This window comes from Xiphophorus hellerii, chromosome 16 (assembly GCF_003331165.1).
Source record: "Xiphophorus hellerii strain 12219 chromosome 16, Xiphophorus_hellerii-4.1, whole genome shotgun sequence".
NCBI classification, from domain to species: domain Eukaryota; kingdom Metazoa; phylum Chordata; class Actinopteri; order Cyprinodontiformes; family Poeciliidae; genus Xiphophorus; species Xiphophorus hellerii.
The window spans coordinates 11,495,714-11,517,020 of NC_045687.1; the positions used below are offsets into that span (position 1 = coordinate 11,495,714).

At 37.5% G+C, this 21,307-nt stretch overlaps 1 protein-coding gene across 4 annotated transcripts in view; it reads right to left on the minus strand.

The window, feature by feature from the left end:
* cyth1a (cytohesin 1a) overlaps positions 1-21,307 on the minus strand; it is a 40,673-nt gene that overhangs the window by 17,902 nt on the left and 1,464 nt on the right. The window contains exon 1 of one of the 4 annotated variants that reach the window (XM_032587223.1): positions 17,275-17,370. The exons of 1 other annotated variant lie outside the window; for it this stretch is intronic. In XM_032587223.1, the coding sequence (XP_032443114.1) occupies positions 17,275-17,347 (73 nt within the window). In that variant the 5' untranslated portion in view covers positions 17,348-17,370. Of the gene's footprint in view, positions 1-1,830; positions 2,014-8,396; positions 8,685-17,274; positions 17,371-21,307 lie in introns of those variants that run through there. 2 more of the 4 variants (XM_032587224.1, XM_032587226.1) reach the window with 2 other exon arrangements.

A 21,307-nucleotide genomic window follows, 5' to 3' on the forward strand; every position in this document is an offset into this window, starting at 1 on the left:
AATAGTATGTTTAATAAGGTGGGATAAGGAAGCAATGACATCTATAAGTGAAAATGTTTATGCTGCAACACTACCTGCATCTGCTGACAGAGCAATTATGCATAGAGAGCCATTTTTGCTACCATGTGTTAGCTTGAACTCTGATTACATTTGGATGACGTGCACAACACAGCAAACAATCCTCTCCTGACATTAGACAAGCTTTTTCTTCACGTATGTGAGGATGAATAAGTACACTTTCCATTAGGCTTGATTAGAGCCCTCCAAACCATCTCTATCATGCTGCTCAGTCTGCCTCATTAATAAAAGATAACAAAAAACATCAGCTTCTTTTGTTATTTTCTACCAATGTCTCATCTGGATTTTATCGCAAAATCATTATAGATGTACAGAGATACTCTTCTACTCTTATACTGCATGATGTGAACTTTTGATCAGTATTCTTTTAAGAAATAATCAAGTTTTAAATCGACTGCTCACTCACACAGTGTGACATCACCTGTGGTCCCAACACAAGTAATGGATGACAGCAAGACAAGAAAAAAAAATTATGCTGCAGTACCAATAAAAAAATCAGAATAAAAAAAAAATCAGTGCAACTCTAAATAAATGTGTGTAAATAAACTGGGAAAGTACATTTTTACTTTTTATTATCAAAAGGCACGAAGTCCGCCAAGTCAATCAGATCCCTTCGACAAAACAGATTGTTCCAATCGCAGCAAAAAGCAGACTCCTCTTCGATAAGATTTACTGAATTTAGCTGGAAACAATCAATAGTTCTTATTCGCCATTGCACAAACATGAGCACACAAAGAACAAGCAGATAGACTCTGGTAGATTTTCTGCTTTTTGCAGTTTTTATTTCTCAAGTAAACAAAAAAGATGTGACATTTCATCCAAGACTGAATCTCAGTATTAAAGCTAATTCCAAGAGTGCTCATTCATATCCTTAAGCTACACACACAAACATTACTCTTCTAAACCACAGTTTCTAAGAAAGAAGGAATTGCAGGATTTAATGTGATCAACCAAAGGAAATTTGTCATCTTTGACCTCCGGGTTCAAAGATCCAGGAACTGAAAAAATGTATCTGTAATGAAAAGGAGCTTGGATCAAACTTGGCATAGAACTTGACCTGGCCTGTGGGTGGGTGTATCTGAGGTGACAGGGGACTGCAGGAAAAGGAGTCCTATGTTAAGCCAGGGAGGCGTGGGTCAGTGTGTGGCAGGAGAACACGGAGTCAGTGGGAAGATCACAGCTCCGTCTTTGTGTCTGGAAACAGTCACATTCCTCCAGAAAGCTCAAACACAGGGTTCGAGTTTCTGTACTTCAACATTAGCATTTCAATTACTTTCTAATGCATTCAAATGAAGACATATCTTTCAATGGTGTATAATCTAGAATAGAGAAGACACTGTGTATATTTGAAATTCTACAGAATTGAAGTTAAGAGTTTTACACCTTTCCCATCCCACCAAATTCATAAAGACACCGACATCAACCCACTGTCCAGTCATTGGCCCGCTGCACCGGTGCTCAATCGGCACCAGTGACTGAAGTGCCAACAACAGGCCATCTTAAACATGCAACAACCCAGGCTGGAGGATGACAGGACATTCATACAGATTAGTCAAACCACAAGTGGTTGACATGATTTCTATCTTGGCTTTGCTGGTCAGCATGCATCCTCCAAAGCTTTATTTATTTAACAAAGTCTAAGAGTAAAGTAAAACAAGTGGTCATAAAATCTGAGCAAATTCCAACAGACAGACAACATAAAACGACATTGTGAAGAGTAGCCCAAGCACAGAATGAGGTATCAGTGCAAACCTGAATGAGATGTTCTCCAGTTTCCCTCCTCGGCTCTTCCTTTTACCTCTGGTGATAAAGGAGTCAGATCCTATTGCACAGACATCATCATCTAGTGGCGGAGGGAAGGAGCCCGCTCCTCCAGGCAAGACCACAGATACTGTTGAGGTTTTACAGCTATCAGCTCTCACAGTGAGCTCTCAGCATGCTGACACTGACACAGTCCATTTGGGAAGGAGGCTTCCTCACATACTTCGCTCCCTCCTCTACCTCCCCGCTCACGCTTTGCTGTCACCAGCACCAACATGAAGGCTCCACCCAGTGGTCGTTCCGCTCGCTGCCTCCCCGCTCTCAGAAAAGTAACAAGATCCTAATAAAAAGCTAAACAACTATAATAAATGATAATGGCGACATGGGTAAAGATATGCAAAAAAAATAAGACTTATAATTCAAAAAAAAAAAAAAAACTCTCACTAAAATAAGAGTAATCAGTAAATCAGTGAGGAAAACAATCCCACATTAAGAGATAAAATGTTTTTAAATGGTCTAACATTTCAAAGAGTTTATGATGCTATGCCTTAATGGTCTTTACAAGTGAAACAGTCGCAGAGAATCACACAACTTCCACCATATTTAACAACACAACTTCCACCATATTTAACAACAGGCATGCACCTCTTTCCTTCATATTCAGCCACTGTTTCACATCAGACCCATCAGTAGTGCTTCAGGGCATCTTGGTTTCTTTTGATCAAACCCCACTGGTCCAGTAGCAAACTTGTTTACGTTTGCTGGATCGCCTCCCAAACAGAAGGTTTGCATAGCGAGTACTTGAGTGCAGATTAAGAGAGTTACTTAGATTTGCATCTTTTACTTTCTGGGAAATTTCAAGCTTGATAAAATTTTCTGATTTATGGCGAACACCACTTATCTGCTTTCCTTGAACCATGTTTTCTCTTTTGTTTTCCATTTTACGCTCTGTCATATTTATGACTCAAAGGTAACAATTACTAATGATCCAGTTGTTACTAATGATGTAACAATTACTAATTAGATGTTGGTGTAAAGTCTGATCCACTTAAAAATGCAAAGTCCGAATATTCAAAAAGCAATTAAATTACATTAAATTAGGAGTGCCAACAAATTTGTCACAATCTGAATGAGGAAGCAGAAGAAATTGTAAATACTAAAGCATAAACTCTTTACAAACTAAGCATAAACTAAGTAAGAATAGTCATCAAAATATGTTTTCAGACAAACAACCAAAAATGTCATTTTGTAGACTCTTGGTAAAAGTTCTTCTTAAACCAAAATTTCTCTACAGGCCTTTAATTTCCTGGCCACTCGTCCTCCATCACCACCCACACAGAGTTAAACAACACATTCTGTGCTGGACTCCAACTGGGTGTAAGAAATGTCCCCAATGGAAATGATTCTGCTAAGAAATTGCGCAATGTTCTCAGGAGTCCTCGTCATAGATCAAATTTTTACAGCATGAGTGAGAGACTGGCCCCTGGGCGTGCCTGAAGCACGCAGCAGACGTGAACAGATGTGGGAGCTTGCCTCACGTCTGCTTGGAGACGGATGAGTCAAGCTGGAGGCCTCTGCTGTGTCGGCTGAACCTCACCGCCTCACAGTGACAGAGCTTCCTCTGTCTGGTGTCAGCCAACACGTGGCGTTACAGTTCACACTTAAGGTAGTGTTAGCTACTATTATAGTGAGTACCTATGTGGAAAATATTATATCACAGCAACAGAAGGTTTCCCTCTAAATTACCTCAAAAAACCCACAAAAATAAAGAAGCGTCACTATTACTGAAAACACAAATATGTCTTTTCACACACAAGCAACTATATCAATAAATAGAAAAAAAATAGATGGAATAATTTTAACATTGTTCAAAGCAAGAACTATTATTTAGTTAAGCTGCCACTTTTTGTAGCATCCTTACACTAACCAGGTTTATTTCTGACTGATGCAGACGTAATGTATTCTTCACAATCCAAATGGCCATGATGTTTTTATTTTATTTCGTTTGCAGGCTCTCCGACAAAGGTGCTCGTTTGAATACAAAAAGATATTGAAGAAATAACAACAAGGATGTCCTATTTCAGCATTAAAGCATTTTTGAGTTTTATTACCTGCTTCTGCTTCGAAGTGATGCAAGATGAGTCAACTGTAGAATAAATGTTTTGCTTTTCAGTATTTGACCAAAATTAAAGTTCTAATTTCTGACCAATTGATTTGTTTATGTTGCTATTGTTTTACAAAGACACCATTTAAGTTAGTCAATAAATGAGTTTGTATTATTATTTAAAACTTTGATTAGGTCAAACTAAGCAAGAGCCCATAGTTAGTGGTTTAAGTTTAATCCACAGGAATGGCATCAACATGGCAACAAGATGCAATGGCAAATATTCAAAACATTATATTAAGACAAATAAAAGAAAAATAAAACAATGTTAATTTAATTCCTCAGATAAAATTTGCAATAAATGATGTGCTCTGCATATTTAATTATTGTTCAGAGGGTCAAAAAAAATTTAAAAAGAACATTTTCAGTGTTTAATTCCCATTAAAAACATTTATTCCTCTTGCACAGATTTGTTTTTGCTACGCATGTGTTTTTAGGTTGGTAATTTTTTATCTGCAGGTACCACTGATAGAGATATGACCTAATTGTTTACATTAAACTTTAAAAGACTAACACTGAATAATGTACAACAGGGCTTCTTTCTTGGAACTAGTTTTTTTCTTTTGGCTTTTCTTCTTTAGAGATCGAAATGAAAGTCTGAAATGTGAGGCAGGGATTTCCAATGTGTTGAGTTCATGTCTGCATCCTCACTAACCACAAGCACAACATCTAAAGTTGGGTGTTTTTACAGTTCCCGTCTCTTTAAAACACCAACGAGCAGCATCTTATAAAAAACTAAAATGCGTATATTTTATGGCACTAATTAACTTAAATTTCTTCGGGCATCTTGTCTTCCAAGTTACAGACATGCTAGAGAATAAGTTTGGGAGAAAGGGGGTGTGTTCAGACAAAACGGACACCAGGACATCTTGTCCCGGCGCGGGATGTCAAAGCTGCTGTGCAGGAATGTGAGGACCGGAGGATGTGAGTGGGTGGGAACCAGAGCTGGAGAATGTATAGCGAGGCCTGGGAACTGTGCAGCTCCAGTCTAAAGCAAACAGACATAAGGCTCAACTTTCTAAACCTGCAGCAACTTCATGCCTACAAACACACACGCAAACCAGATTCATGGCTATGGACAGTGCACTAAAGCTTTATTTAATAATCTGCTGTTTTATTTGCATTTACTGTTTTCTATAGAGGCTTGCTCTATGTTATCCCTCAAAAGCGGAAGCGCTGCTACTTCCCACAATGCCTTCCTTTGTCCCACTGGTGCCGTTAATCTTGATTCTTATCAGGGGACGTCCTATTGTCAACATTCTAGTGCCCGGTAGACATACACACGTCCCACAACCCATGATGTGAAAGATGGAAGATTTGTTTTAGTCAACGTGAAGCGCCGCTATACATGGTTTCAGTTTGTATCCGTCTTGCTTTTCTCTAGAAGTTTTCACCCACACACAAAATGCCGAAAGTCATTTCCTGTTGAAGGCATTGTCAAACTCCTGGCTTCCTGTTTGTGCACTGTTCTGTTTAGTTTGTGGAGGAGTAAAAGTTTAAACCCCAGGAGAGGAAATTATGAAAAAAGTTATTCTTTTAACCCGATGGCAAAAATCATGCATGCACTGAAAAATAATAAGCAAAAACAGAATCACAACAAAGTAGCCACACAGCTCAGGTGATAAACAAAATGCATTCTTTCTATAGCCCGTCTTTTGCCTGAAATCATTTGTAAAACAAAAAAGATCTTATCCACAGAGAATAATTTTTTATGCAACAATGTACAAATGTATAGTTTCAAAAACCTAAAATGTCTCAGAAAAAATCTGTTTCAGCCTAACCAAATCATAATCCAGTAAATTTCTATTTGATGAACACACCTCCAAATATTTTCAATATAGTTTCTGCCAAGTGCTATTTTGAATCTATGGGCTGTAACAAGAATGATAACAAACAAAGGTCTTACAGGAAAAACACAACTAGAGGCATGTCTTTACCTGTTGCAGACAAACCTGAAAGTCACACTCATCAGCACTATGAGACGAAAAGTAACATAATGAACAGCAGTAAAAGAAACCAAGAAAGAACATATCCACATTTTCACAGTACTAAAATACTTTAAAATACTGTTTAGCATTAACATGCTGTCTGACAAATGACTAGAAGTTCAGGAATGTTTGGAGATGGGACGGTAAAGCCTGTTATCCCAACTAGATGAATCATCAGAGAAATTTATTCATATATCAAGCTTGGACTTGTCTCACTGGCACAATGGTTTCTATTATATTTTATACATAAGATTATAAACAACAACGGGTGTAACAGTTATGCCTAAATCATGGTTCGGAACAGAAAAAGGTTTAATTAAACCCAAAACTTAGCATTTTAAACAACTTTGCCTTAATTTGAAGAGCAATTAAGGGTGGTACAGAACTGAATAACTTCTCTTACAGCGGAAATACAAAATGGAGAGGTTATAAAATGTTAGGGAAGTATTGACCTGATGTGACACGGCATGAACACTAAATGCCTTGTTGAGAAGTCGGTGTTTGGTGGTATCTCAGGTTTCCGAAACTATCAGGTGAAGCACAGGATGTATTTAGTCCACAAACCAGTAGGCAAAAATGATAAAGAATATAGACTCTTTGTGTATTTATCATTTAACCTATAACCTTCATGCTAAACTGTGCACTGGTGACTAAAAACAACTTGGCTGTTCTGAGAATCATCATTACCTCTTGATCTTTACATTAGTTTGGTGTGAAGTACTTTGAATACTAGCCAACTGGGATTCACAGCTTGTCAATGCCTTGACAGAAACAACATAATAAAAACTGCAAAAAAAAAAAAAAAACATTTCCGGACTTTACCAATATAAAAAAAATAACATCTTAAAAACTAGTTAAAAGACCCATTTTCAGATCATTGTAAACCAACTTTTACAACAAAACAACTTTCACAACAGGGTAAAAATAGAGTGGATATTATGAGCCATCTGTTGTTCTGTACAAGAAAATATAGCAGGGAATAAAGACATTTAGTAACTATGACTGCTGCCAGTTTGTGTTATTTTATGCTTGCATAAGGCTTTTATGACACTAAACATTTGAATTCTTCACATGTACTCCAAACACAAGATGTTGATTTAAACACACCTACATCTGACTGTAAAACAGACTGAAATACATGACAGCATTTGAGTACTGAATGTATTCTCTAAGTCAACCGTGCAGGAAACCAAGTAAGGATTGAGCTTCCAAATAACAACACTTTCCTTCCCTGTACATTAAATCCATTTTCCACTATGGTGGAGTGCGGAGCAGGTAAGCCACAGATGCAGAAAAAAAGACAGAAATGTGATTATAGGGAGATGATGAAGATTATCAAACTACCAGGGCATTAGTGCCAGCCACGGTGCACGGTACCACAGGACCCATTAGAGCTTTCAGCTCCGTTTATTAGAAAACCATTAGAGAAAACTAGTTTACCCCCCCACCCCCTCTCGGACCAGCCACTTTTAAGTGGCAGAGACAAATGAACTCAAAGGGAATCGACTGCTCCTCTCATTGGTTTGGCTGCAACTATAAAAAGAGACAGCTGTATGTGTGTGCCAGCCTGGTTCACCGAGGCAGGGTAGTGTAAGACCAGCAGAACAAAAGGCCAGCAGCTTCCACCCGGATCAGTCAGACGTTCGCTATTATCCAACATGATTAACAGTGACGCAAGTCACGGCTGCTAATTATTAATGTTGCCAGGCTAAACCAAGCCAAGGAGATGAAAGAGGCCTTCTGTCTCATACCAAGGAGCAACCCACTCACTCATTATAGTGACACAAAATGTATCACACAGTATGAAAGAATGTTGTGTAAAAGCTTTACAACCAAATGTTGTAATATTAACAGTATATATATTCCAGAGGTTTATAGTAAAACTATATTAAACAACATTGACTGCTACATTTAGGAGAAGCTTAGTCCCACCAGTTGCTGTGCATTCAGGAAACAATACTGTGGACAAACCAAAGGAAGATTAATAGACATTAAAAGTGTCTGATCATGTGGGAAGAAATTGCATCCATCACGCTTAAACAAAAACAAGACGATGCTTTACAAAGAATCATGAATAAATCATGAACATAAACAAGAAAATGCATGTTTTAACAGAAAACGAGAACATAAAAGCATAGATAATATTACAGCAGTTTATTTACATTTTTGAGCTCTTAAATGGCTAAAACAGAGAATATTAACACTATTAAAAAACGTGGAAGAACTGTGTAAAAAGGGGAAGAGAAACAGAAGAAAGCCAGCAGACATTCTTCACATGCATTTATGAACTTAAGACCTCACACAATTATGGCTTTCAAAGGACAAGTAGGGTTTTTAGAGGTGCCCTAAAGACATTCTTGAGACCGAAAATGTCGCTCTACTACTTTTTTTTTTTTTTTACTCACCGACTCCTTCTTCCGACTTTAACACCATGCTGTTCTGTCAGCAAGTCCGCGTCCGCAGAGAAAAAGTTTCTGGAGGCTTCCAAGAGCAAAAACTTTGACTACTAACCACTACCGATAGATTTACGAGTCTTGAAAGTTTTTTAACTAACAAATAAATAGCGTAAGGTAAAGCGAAGTGAAAGCCTGTTCGTAGTAAGAACAGTACCGCCGTCAGACCAAAGGGAGTGGTTTCAAGGTACTAGACGGACTTTTACCAGCCCTTCCCTCCTCAACCGAGACCAGGCGTCTGTGTTGTGTCAAGTCAAATGAACAGTCAAAGCGAAACACTTCCTGTCGGGCTTTTCATAATAAAAGCTTACACATTAATTCAGGGAAATGCTTTTGCTACAGCAGCAGACATAACCCATTGCACTGTAATGCAAATTAACAAAATGCACACAGTACGGAGGATACAAATGTGCAAAAGAGAGGCACACTAATATTTAGTTTAACAACAAAATTTATGTAAAATTAGAAGGGCTGTTTAAGACTGGCACAATAAGTAATAATATTTAATAAATCGCATTATGAATTAAAATGAGTTTGAGCATTCCCATTTGCATGATTGTTTTTCTCTTGTTTCTCTGTCTCTCTATTAATGACTGGATGACAAAAGCTTCAGCCTGGTGCATTGGTTTCAACTAGCCTCTCTTCCTGAAGGACAGTTTTGCTTACAGACTTAAGTAGTATCGATTTTATTTGTTGTTTCGATGTTTTGTTTATTCATTTTGGAATTTTTAAAATGTCTTCCAGTTCCAGTGTTAAATGTTCATAGGATATTAAAGTTTATTGCTCTTTGAGAGAGTGTACTTGCATTAGTATGCCATTATCATTATATTATCACAATAACTTCTGGGGAAATTTATTGTCCATCGAAATTTATTACTGTGACAGACAGAAATTAATATGAATGGATTAAATTATGGTGTGACTGGAAATGGGCCAATATAAAAGTACTCATAGTACAGTACTTACAGTGCAGCTATAGTCACTAATTCACACTCACATTATAAACACCTACATTTTTAGATATGTGAGTTTGCACATTTCTATTCTGTAGCAATACAGACATAGAAATTGGTTATGGAATTTATACTATTAATTTGGAGGGCAAAGAACACTTCCGGTTTCAGTGTCTTTTCTGGCACAGACAGAAACCACCAGACTGGTTATGTGCTTCATCTGTTACGCTATCTCTACCACACCAACGCTAGGAGACGCACGTACAGATGCACATGTGCACAGATCTGTTGTTGGGAAAGGACTGATAGGGGGCAGGGAGAGAATAAATGACACACACAAACACACCCCCACACACACCCCCTCTCTTCTGCAGAACTCATATTTGGGCTCTCCACTAAGCCACATCCGTAGAGCAGAAATCTGTGCCTTCAGACTTTCACCTCGGAAACAAAAGTGAGAAAATAGCATCGAAATTTGTTCAAATATAAAACCTGTAACCATTTCAGAACACCTGTTGAATTATATGGCCTTGTACACAAATTATAGAAGCCACCCACATTTATTTATTTATTTTACTTTCCCCATAATCTCAATGGACATATTTGTCTATATGACATAAATATAGTTTTGGTCATACAAGATATCAATTAGAAAAAATGCAGCACATTTTACACTACTTAAAATCAGTCCTCAAAGACACTTCACTAGTAACCATCTTAAACTGTTTCACAGTTTGACCAACCAAAATATTTTAATATTTTTTACTATGTGTGATAGACAAACACAAAACAGTCAGTACCTGTGAAGTTGAAGGAGAATGATTCATGGTTTTGAAAGTAATAAAAATCTGAGTTCACCAATTGCCCTCAGAAGTAAATAGTTAACACTTCTGTGTTCAATTTAATGTCAGCAAAAGTCCAGCTGTTCAGCAAAGGCCTCAAAAGTTTGTTAAGGAACATCAAGTTGCAGAGATCCATGGCTCAGGTGGGAAATACCACCAACAGAACAGGACAAATATTAGTTAGTCACTCCACAACATTGGATATTTGGGTGGCAGCCAGAAAACCATAAGAAATATAATTTGCAAAATGCCGTGCCCCACATAGGATACAAAGCAAGATGGGGGAAAAAGGTCAGTCTAGTCATTTGAGACCAAAAATTCCAGTGATAAATGGTAAAGGATTTTTTTTTTTCCTTCAAGATGGAAATTTCTTGTCTGAACTGGAAAAAAACTGATGCCTTTCTCTTCTTTTTATGAAATGAAATAAATCAGTCTGTCATTTGGATAGCATCTGCACCAGCTGGTGCTCTCAAATAAGAAAAATGCCTGTCTCTGCCTGTTGATAAACACAAGAGGAACGAAGAGGAATGAAGAGGAATGCAGCTCACCCAGCCCGAGTGAGGCCAGGTAGAGGCAGACAACCTTTCTGTCCTGCATTTATTGCCCTCTCTCTTGAAATTGTATGTATTCATTTGTATCTTGTAATGACAGCTTTGGCAAACATTATGATGGGTTTGGTCACCGTGCAGTGTCAGGCCAGGAAGAAAGTGGGAAATTCCTCCTGTTGCATTGTTGATTTTATTGATCTGCTTTTAAAGATTTACCTGTTTTTGAATATAGTCCTCAAACCTCTCCATGATATCTTTGCTCCAGACGCCTTATCTACAAGCTGTGACTGATGAATGCATCAGCTGTGTGCTGCAACCTCTACAACTGACAATGCTGTCTGTGTGAAAATAAACTCCTTCACACAAAGTTTCCATTCATTGTTGCTAGTTCATCCATGCCCCCAAGCATGGCTGCACAGATGGGCCTAAACCCCAGAACAAATGAAACCAGAGAGCTGTTTGACCTTCACATGAGAAGGTCAGGAGTTAATTATAAACACGCAAAGTTTACCGTCTTCTGCTTCTTCGTGAAGAGTAAATGTGACGTTAACAGAGTGTTTATACAAACATTCAATCATCGTCATTCTGCATTGTCAGGCAAAGAGGGTTTTTTTGCAAGCATGTAAAATGATGCAGTTGCAAACAATCTTTATATTTTATCCGTATTAAGTTTTTTTTTTTTTTGTAGGAATAGCCGTTCTATATTTTAATAAACTGTGTGCCAATTCATTTTGAAATAAATATCTTACCAACAACTTGCTAAACCCCAGCGGGTTTTTTTTTTTCCTTTAGATTATAATTGTTATAGTATAAACAACTTCTAAATTATGTTGTGATGCTACACCGCAGCATAATGAAACTTTGTTTGGAGCAATCCAGCCTGAATGTACAAAACATATATAATCTCTTTGCAGATTCACACAAACACTAGTCAAATTCAAATAAAAAGAATACATGAAAAACAATAGATGATGTTGATAATGATGATGAGTTTAACGGGGAAAAACCCCCAACAAAAAACAAATGTAAAATCGGAAAGATTAAATTTTGGTGGTGGGGGGGGTTCTGCTAAGAATTTTTGTCTGATAATTTGTGGGTTTGTATTTGAGGTTTAAACATGTGCGCATCTCAGCAACTTAGAATTTTAGTGAAAGATATAGGAGGGCTGTATTTCAATACAGTCTGTCTATCTTTAACTTTTTAAACTGAATTACTAAGACAAGGTAGCTTTTGAGGCATTGCCCTCAACATTAAACAGAAAGACGCCAACAGCGCCCTCTGCTGATCATTTTCGATTAACTGCAAGTTAAATTAAATTCCAAACGTTACTGTTGAAATGTACACCCCTGGTATATTTTGTAACATTTTGTGTTCCGTTTCTTTGTTTTTCTTTGTATTTATAAGCAAAGATGTTCATTAAAAAAAATAAAACATTAAAACATTTTACTCAACTAAATAAACAAATATATAAAGTTAGAAAAATAATCAGAATTTATTTATCCATTTATTTTTTCATTATTACTGGTTTTAGCCATTTTTCTTTATAAGAAAAACAATTTGTTGTAACACTAAAAGACCACAGTCAAGTTTTGACCTTCATTTTGTTAGGAAACGAGTACACGACATACTCTTGGAAAATTGTATATACAGTATGTTTTGTATATATGTTTTACTCTTATCAAAATAAAAACATAAACATATAAATTTAATTTATTCTGGTCCTTCTCATATGGAGGACCATATTATATCTTACAAACAAAATGTATGTCAAGAAAATCTGCAGAGAAACAAGCAAAGACCAATGATGACACACAAAAAGAAAACAGTTTGCATGGCAAACATTAGCTCTGCCTGTAGCTTTGCTGCCCTCCACACGACTCATCACATGAGGTGATTTTGAAACCACCGCTCTCAGTTCATAGGTACAGTAATAGGACCTTTGGATCAATGTAACCTATAATTTTGTGAGTGTGAAGGGAGGGAGTGATCCTGAAATAAGAGATATTCTAATCCCAGTATCACATTTCTAATGATGGCACAAGAGTAGAAAAGCACTTTGTGGGTGGCCAATCACATCACAGTTACACAATGTGTATTGAATGGCACACCTTTCAGCAGATGCTACCTGCCTTGCACAAACATACAAAAATACTTATGATGAAATCAGTCTAAACAAGCTTTTGCAAAAGGATGTAGAATGCAGAGAGTTCCCACTAAAAGATAAGTAAATGAGAGCAGCATTGTACTTGGTATAAAAGTCAAAGCAATAAGCAGAATAAAAACATGAGAACACATCTTTAAAATACAATAAATGAGTTTCACTAAGAAATAGGCCTTTTGCTTTTATGTTCATCACACACCACTAATCAGGACAGGAAGGTTAACGGAAAACCAATCATTTTTATATGCATACCTATTGCTGAGTATAGAGCTGTTTGGACTAACTTCATCTGTTTCAAGATTCCCACACATTCCTGCTGGAGGCGACTCACTGCCAGACTCTGCCTCACTCGCTATCTAAAACGCATCAGACTGTGTGCTAACAGAAGAAGACAGATCTTTGCTCTGAGGTAGCAAAACACATGTGAGCTGTCCATTTGCATTAGATAGTTCTTTTACTCTATCCCAGTGCACACATTTACTAATTAATTATCCTTACTACATATTTAAATAATAGGAACTGCGGAAATTTTATCTACATAAATTATGCTCTGGACACTTTAAAAAGGGATGAAATTAAACTTTACTTAGTTGTTGTTTTCATCAAACAACAACTAGAAAACACTATTATGTTTGTGTGGAAATGCTGTTTGGTTTACATCACACAGGAGACTGTAGTTTACTTTTGACAACACTTTCAAACAAGCTACAGTTTATTTGTAATTTAGTGTCATGAACATTAGCATTACTAACTGCTAACTGAGGCCTGAGATAAAATTGTGTTTTTTTTTTTTTTTTGTAATTCACCCTAATTTACACTTAGGGTGCATTTGCTAAGATATTCACTCTGGAAGCTATTTTGAATATATTCCACTAATAATATATTCCAATAATGAAAATTTTCACAGTTGAATAAATGACTCCAAATTGTTTTGCATTAGCTTTATAGCCACTTTATGATGTCTCTGTCTTGGTATTAGGTTAGCAAACACCTGTTCGATTCAGACTAAACTTCTGCTTTTATAAACAGGGGTAAACCTGCTGATGACTAGTTTATTATGCGCCTAAATTAGTTGCAGCTTGCTGATGTTTCTGTTTCAATACCCATGTCTTTTTTTTTTTTTCTTATTTCTTTTTTTGGTTTAATTGATGACAACAGTGTGAATTCAGTGTGTGCTTTTTCAAACTTGGGTCCAGATTTAAATAAATAGATATTCCTTATTTTTGTTTGGGCCTAGCTATATGGTTCAAGAGATTACATCCACACAAAAATGAACACAACAATACATATTTTATATATCTTAAGTGCAAGCAATACTTTTAAAATTCTGAGACGCAAAGAAAGTAGGCAAACATCATCTTCAGTCGTATTGATTATTGCAACAGCGTCTTCACAGGTCTGTCCAACAAATCAATTAAACAGCTGCAGCTGATCCAGAATGCTGCTGCTCGCGTTCTCACTAAAACCAGGAAGATAGAGCACATAACACCAGCTTTAAAGTCCCTACACTGGCTCCCTGTAGCTCAAAAAATAGACTTTAAAATACTGTTGTTAGTTTATAAATCACTGAACGGCTTAGCACCACAATACATTAAAGATCTGCTGTTGTTGTATCAACCCTCCAGACCTCTCAGGTCTTCCGGTTCTGGTCTGCTCTGAATCCCCAGAACCAGAACCAAACGAGGAGAAGCAGCTTTCAGCATCTATGCACCACAAATTTGGAACAAACTTCCAGAAAACTGTAAAACAGCTGAAACACTGACTTCTTTTAAATCTCGACTAAAAACCCACCTGTTTAGAATTGTATTTGAAATGTAATCGATTACAAATTTATTGATGGAACCTGACTTAATGCTGTGTTTTGATTGTTGATTCTATCTTGCATTGTGTTTCTGTGTTTGTAATGATGTAAAGCACTTTGAAATGCCTTGTTGCTGAAATGTGCTATACAAATAAAATTGGATTGATTGATTGATTGATTGAAACACATTGAGTACAACGGCAGTAAAAAGATGATAAAACATCAAGAGAAGTCCTTAACAAAACTTTTCAGAGAACGACCACAAGCTTGAAATAGCCAGCAACAACTGACATCACCACATGCTCCTTTGCGACAAGCTGATCTGGCAGAAATTCCCGAACGCTCGCTGCATCTGACAGACTTGTGTGAGCCTCCATACAGATCAGTGTCCTCAGCTGCCCCCAGAGTCGGCTCTCTATAGGCTCCCTGCCAGAGTCTCAGCAAATGTTTCACAGTGCACCTGTCTCACAGCCCAGATGGTGACTGTGTCGTAATAAGTCAGCTAAATTATTAATATATCTGTTGTACGGGACGCAATGCCCAATATCAGCATGCTGAGTCACGTAATCCCTCTGATGGTTAGTCTGACATTTGCAGCTGGGAAGAGGAGTAATACAAAAATTGTCTTTTAAAAATGAGATAAAGCACATTTAAAAACAACACAAAGAGAGATCTCCAATTATCTTTGCCAAAGGTTCGATTGCAGACATTATAATGAAAAACACATTTCATTTGTTAATAAACATAATGTTCTACATTTCCAATCTAAAACACTTAGAAAAATAAGATTGGAGATGTGGTAATTTTTAGGTCTGAAAATTTCTAAAATATAATGGTATTTAAATAGAAACTGCTGTAGCCTAAAAATGCATAAATGCATCTGCTACATAGGGTCATTTATTAACCAAAATTATATGAAAAAGTGTTCAAATAAATAGATTTTGTATCACAGGTGCATGTTCTATACCTAAAAAAATCTGCTCATTTCCCTTATGCTGTTGTATATTTAACCCTGTTTTTGTTGAAGTCATAACATGAGTTATATATATATATATATATATATATATATATATATATATATATATATATATATATATATATTTATATATATACTGCTCAAAAAAATAAAGGGAACACTTTAAGTGTTAAACACCTGTTTAAGTGTTCCCTTTATTTTTTTGAGCAGTGTATATATATATATATATATATATATAGCAATCTTCACACAGGAACTTAAATGAAAAACAGATATTCAAATCACTTTATAAAAGAAGAACTTATTTATCTAAGCTAAACTAAGATTGAAGTGGTTCTGTGCATTGTTACATTACAAAGAAAAATGGTGAAGCTTCAGTACATCATCCCAGCTTTGAAGTATGGGAGTGCCAGCATCATGTTGTGTGGTTGACACGCTTCAGGACAGACCAATAAACTTCACAAATAGGACATATCATAAAGAAAGAACTTTATGTGAAAATCTTGAAGGAATAAAACGGGTCTTTCAAGTGGAAAATGAGCCTGAGCATAATAGTAAGTGAACTACCACTTGACTTAGTGTTTTGGAATGACCACAAAGCTCTGATTTCAGTTCCACTGGAAATTTCAAGGCAGCCCTAACAAAGATGTGTAAGAAAAGTGACTACAAACTTGACTATGGCACCACTTCTGTTAGAATGAACCCTGATTTAATATCAGATACGGGGGAAAAAATGTAAAGGGATTATGTAAATTCCTGGTTGAAAGAGAAGCTCACATCTTTCATTTTCATAAGCTTTACAAAGGTCATGGAAATTCAGCTCAACTCAATTCTAAAACCAAACAAAAAAAACCCCAGATGGCATTCCCGTCAAATATCCAAAGCTTAAAAAAAAAAAAAAAAACTCTCCTCACACACACACGGCTCTGCTGATTCAGGTGTTTTGAAATCACAGAGACAGCACCCCTTCCCGCCCAGTACGCACTCCATCAGCTGATTCGCCACAACCCAACAACAAAGCTGCTGCAGTCACGACAGCAAACAGTTTAAACGCTCCCAGTGGAAAACCTGCAGTGACCTGGAATGCAATTGCAACACTTAACGACGTAGTTGACACTGCAGCAGGCACATCCGCTTCGTCACCATCCAGTTCTGGGCATTACCACATAATGGGGAAGTGGCTTCAAGTCCAGCAAAATAATCTTTTTTCAAAGAGAATAACAGATATTTTCCTTTATGTTTTGCTGTTTACATCCGTGGTGAGTATTAGCTGTCCATGTCAACATGACTGTGGAGATTAGTAGTAAAAACATCACCTCACACTCTTTAAGTGTGCACAGAGTTAAATAGTGACAACAAGATTAAGTTACCAGAATCTCCTATTTTTGTCCGACCGCTTGCTTCCATCTCCAGGGAAGCTGTGTGTTCATGCCAGCGGTAAAACGGACAAGCCTGAACTGTCAATTAGCTGCTCGTCTAATTGTTGAGCGTTCAGGACAATGTTACTGTGATATGCGTTTTACTAAATCCTGTTGTGATGTTAATTTACCTGGAGGTGTCTTCACAGCTGGGCACAAGAACGTCTGAAGGCTGGACACACATAGCTCGCTCACCGTCCCCATGGCCTCAGAGAGGGATTCTGTATCTGTGTGTGAAATCGGCGTTAGTGGCCGAGCTGCTCCTTCGACACGCCGCTCAGTTCGGTGAAAAGGGGAAGTTCAGAAAACCTTCAATCCACACTGTGACTGTTGACAGTAACTCCTTGTCATAGAGAGACTCCCAGCTGTTTCCCTGACTGGCTTTGCTTCACTTAATCCCCGAGTCGGATGACTTCTCTGCCTTCCCTTGCGAAAAATAAAAATCTCTCAAACTCACCAACTTTCTCTTCCCCTTTGATTTGAATGTGCAACTTGCTGGGATGCTGAAATCACTTCTGCTTTCTCCCTCTTCCCCCTTTTTATGTTACACGTCTTCGCCTCAGCCTCTCTCTCTCTTCCCTTCTCAGCTTTCTGTTGCTGCTTGGTATACAGGGCTATGCTCTATCAGTCAGTCCTATGTCACATTCCCCAGACTGAAAACTCAAATGGAAAAACATGCACGACCTTCGCTATGAACTGTCAGCAGCTAGCCCAAGCAGATTTTGATTTCAGTCTCTGGCCTTTGCGGTTTTTCTCATTTTCTTGATCTGAAAAGGCTGTATTCACTTCTAAAAGTAATGAAAGCTGGGAGATATGAATCACAAAGGCAGTCACACAGTCTTACAGCAATGCAAACTGTGTTTATAATCACAAAACAATTTGGTGTGTTTATTCACTTCACTTTACTCTTCGGCTGGCATTATATTTCCTGCCACTCTGAATTAGCCTACTTGTCAGTCACACAAACCATCCCCGACACCTGAACACATGCTTCTCTCTCTGACATTAATCAATTCATCAACTCATCCCTCTTTGTCAATCACACTTGTTTCAAGAGCAACACAGCGTTGACTTGGTGTAGGCAGCCATTACTGAAAGCAGCTTTTATCATATTGTTTGTACAGTGTGCACGAGTATGCCAACTGTTGTTGCCCCGTTTCATCGCCAGAGGTCCAAATGCTTCAGCTTGACCCTAGCATGAACTGCAATGGCTGCTTTAAATGCTTACAGCTGCACATCACCCAGAGGAACGACACACACAGGAGTCAGCACTAAGGCACATTCCAGTTTTATTTAGGGTGAATATTTTCTGCTTGAACTTCAAAAGACTCTCTCAGCAGTCCTAGCATAGATAGATGTGAATAGATGGTGGGACTATTCATGGGTCCACACATTAATATTTTAAAAACCTTAGTGAGAGTCCAAAAGACAAGCCACAGTGCCTTGCAAAACTGACTAAATCTGAAAATTCTGTATTTTAATTGAGCCTCTTTTACTCCTAAATGGTGTAACCAATTGCCTTGAGAAGCCACTTAATCTGTACATTGAGTCCTGCTGTGTATAATATGATTAAGCTGTTATGTGAATGCCACGGAGGGTTGCAACATCAAGGCCACACCAGACAGGTCAAGAATAAAGTTGTGGGGAAGTTGAAAACATCATAACACTGAAAATTGACCAAAATATGGCCTTCCACCTAGGACTGGCAAGGAGAGTATTGATCAGGGAAGCAGCCGAGAGGCAGTGGTAGCTCTGGAAATTCTATGGTTGGCAAAAAAATTAATCTCCCTGAACACACCATCTCCATGTTAAAACCTGGTGGTGGCAGCATCATGTTGTGGAGGGGGTTTTCTTCAGAAAAGACAAAGCTGGTCAGACAGGGATAAGATTAAATACACGGCAAGGAAATTGAAGAAATGCAGTTGAAAAGCATATTTGATTTTAATTTCCAATTCATCATTATGTTTTAGCCTGTCTTAGCTAATCACATAAAATCCCAATCGTAACTTTTTTTGGCTGTTTTGGTGCACTAGACACTGAGACATTGTTTTCCCAGTACTGCATGATCTACAAACAAAGATTTTAAAAACAAGTATGCATAAACATCTATTCATAGGTTTCTTTAGGCCTTGTTTTTACAGGTAAAAGGAATGGAGTAAAATAGAATAGAATAGAATAGAATTCAACTTTATTGTCATTGCACTGTCACAAGTACAAGCAACGAGATGTAGTTTGCATCTATCCAGAAGTGCTCTACGAGATATAAATATTTATTTACAGATGTACAAGACTATGTATGTATGGACTATAAGGGGTTATAGCAAAGAGATATAGATATTGTGTATAAATATAAATATAAATATGGGAGCTATATGCACAGATTATACAGATTATACAGAATATACAGAATATACAAGAATGTAAGGGAATGGATTATATATGTATATAATACAATACAAGATAAATAATGGCAGATAAAATTTACAGGTTGTATGTGTGTGTGAAGAAAATAGTCCGTGATGTGTGTGTGTGGGAGGATAGTCCATGTGTTATTGTTGTATGAGAGGATAGGAGAGTACAGTCCTTATAGTTTATGTTTTATGCCAGGAGGCGTTCAAAAGCGTGACAGCTGTGGGAAAGAAGCTGTTCCGGTGCCTGGTGGTTCTGGTATTGCAAACCAATACGCCTTGAATTTTATAGATATGTGATACAGCCACACCTCAGTGATTCATGTGCGGTCGCACTCAGAGATAAACATCATCATTTTCGACATGAGAACGGTTATAAAGGTGTGATTTCCTGCATGCATACAGAGTGTGAAGGCCACACAAAGCCAAACAGCAGCTTCCTAGGGCAGCACATGCCACCAAGTGGGCATAAGATGCCAAAGCAACACTTTTGTTTCCATTGCAACAGCAATACTGAAATGTTTCTGGAGCTTAGCAGACAACGTTTCCTCATGTCTAATAATATTGGGATGGATATGGATATGTCCCCTAGAGGTTGTTCACGCAGGAGGAGAACTTTTCCTCGCTGAATATAAAATACACAGAGAGCTTCACTGATCTGTGTTGGAGGAACTCCCACACATCAGTCAAATGCTAACACCACCTCAGCTGACTAACAACTGGCCGAGAGGCTGATTCAGTCCCGCTGCTAATGCATTCAACTGAATATGTATTACACTTACAACAGCTATTGAATATGATCAAAGAAAACAAGGGTATGGTTTAAACTTCAGCTATTTATGTGAGATTTACTGTTGGATTTATTTTTAGGAAGAAGTCCTTTTTAAATCTGGTTTAATTAGTGCAGTTCTTAAAAACACTCAGGTTTATATTTAGAGTTTTATCTGACCTGACTTGAGGAGATTTGACAGAATATTTGAAGCTGCAATTCTTTTTGAATCTTTTGGGGTTTTTTTTTCAAAAGATGCGTCACAAAAAATTACAGATGTAATATATTTTTAGAAACGCTTCAAACATTAGAAGAACTTATCAGTAATGCATTGTCTTGCAAAAAATATTCATACTACTTGAACATTCACATTTTATCACATAACAGCAATAAACTTCAGTGGATTTTACTTGGCTTTTATGTGATGGACCAACACAGAGAATAATTGTGACATAAAAAGGAGAATGATGAAGAGTTTCAAAACTATTCTTTGTGAAAAAACTCCTTTGACCAGATAACAGTAAAAATAAAATGTTGACAGAAAACTAAAACACTTAACACACCAGTCTCTCTGTAAAAAATAGTGGTGGCATCAACATGCTGGGGGGATACACAGAAGTTTGTGGTTATGAGGTGACAAAACATGAAAAGATTCAAGAAAGCATTTGAAAGAACTGGGTATTATATAGGGTGCATCATAATATATAGATTACTAGATCTCACCTTGTTAATCACACTGCAGATAAGGATCAAACACAGAGAGGCAGAGAGAAGACACCCATAACCGCATTTACCACACCTACCTGCAAATGTGGAGCTTCACGCCTATGAACAAATGCACCATTTCCTTTGTATGTACACATTCTACCATACAAAGAGAAACGGGGCAGAACTGACAGGTGCAGGTAAGATGGCAAAACGCAGAGAAAAGATAAAGCCACTTTGACACCAAGCAGCTGAAAGCCTTTGAAGAGAGTCTCACAAACA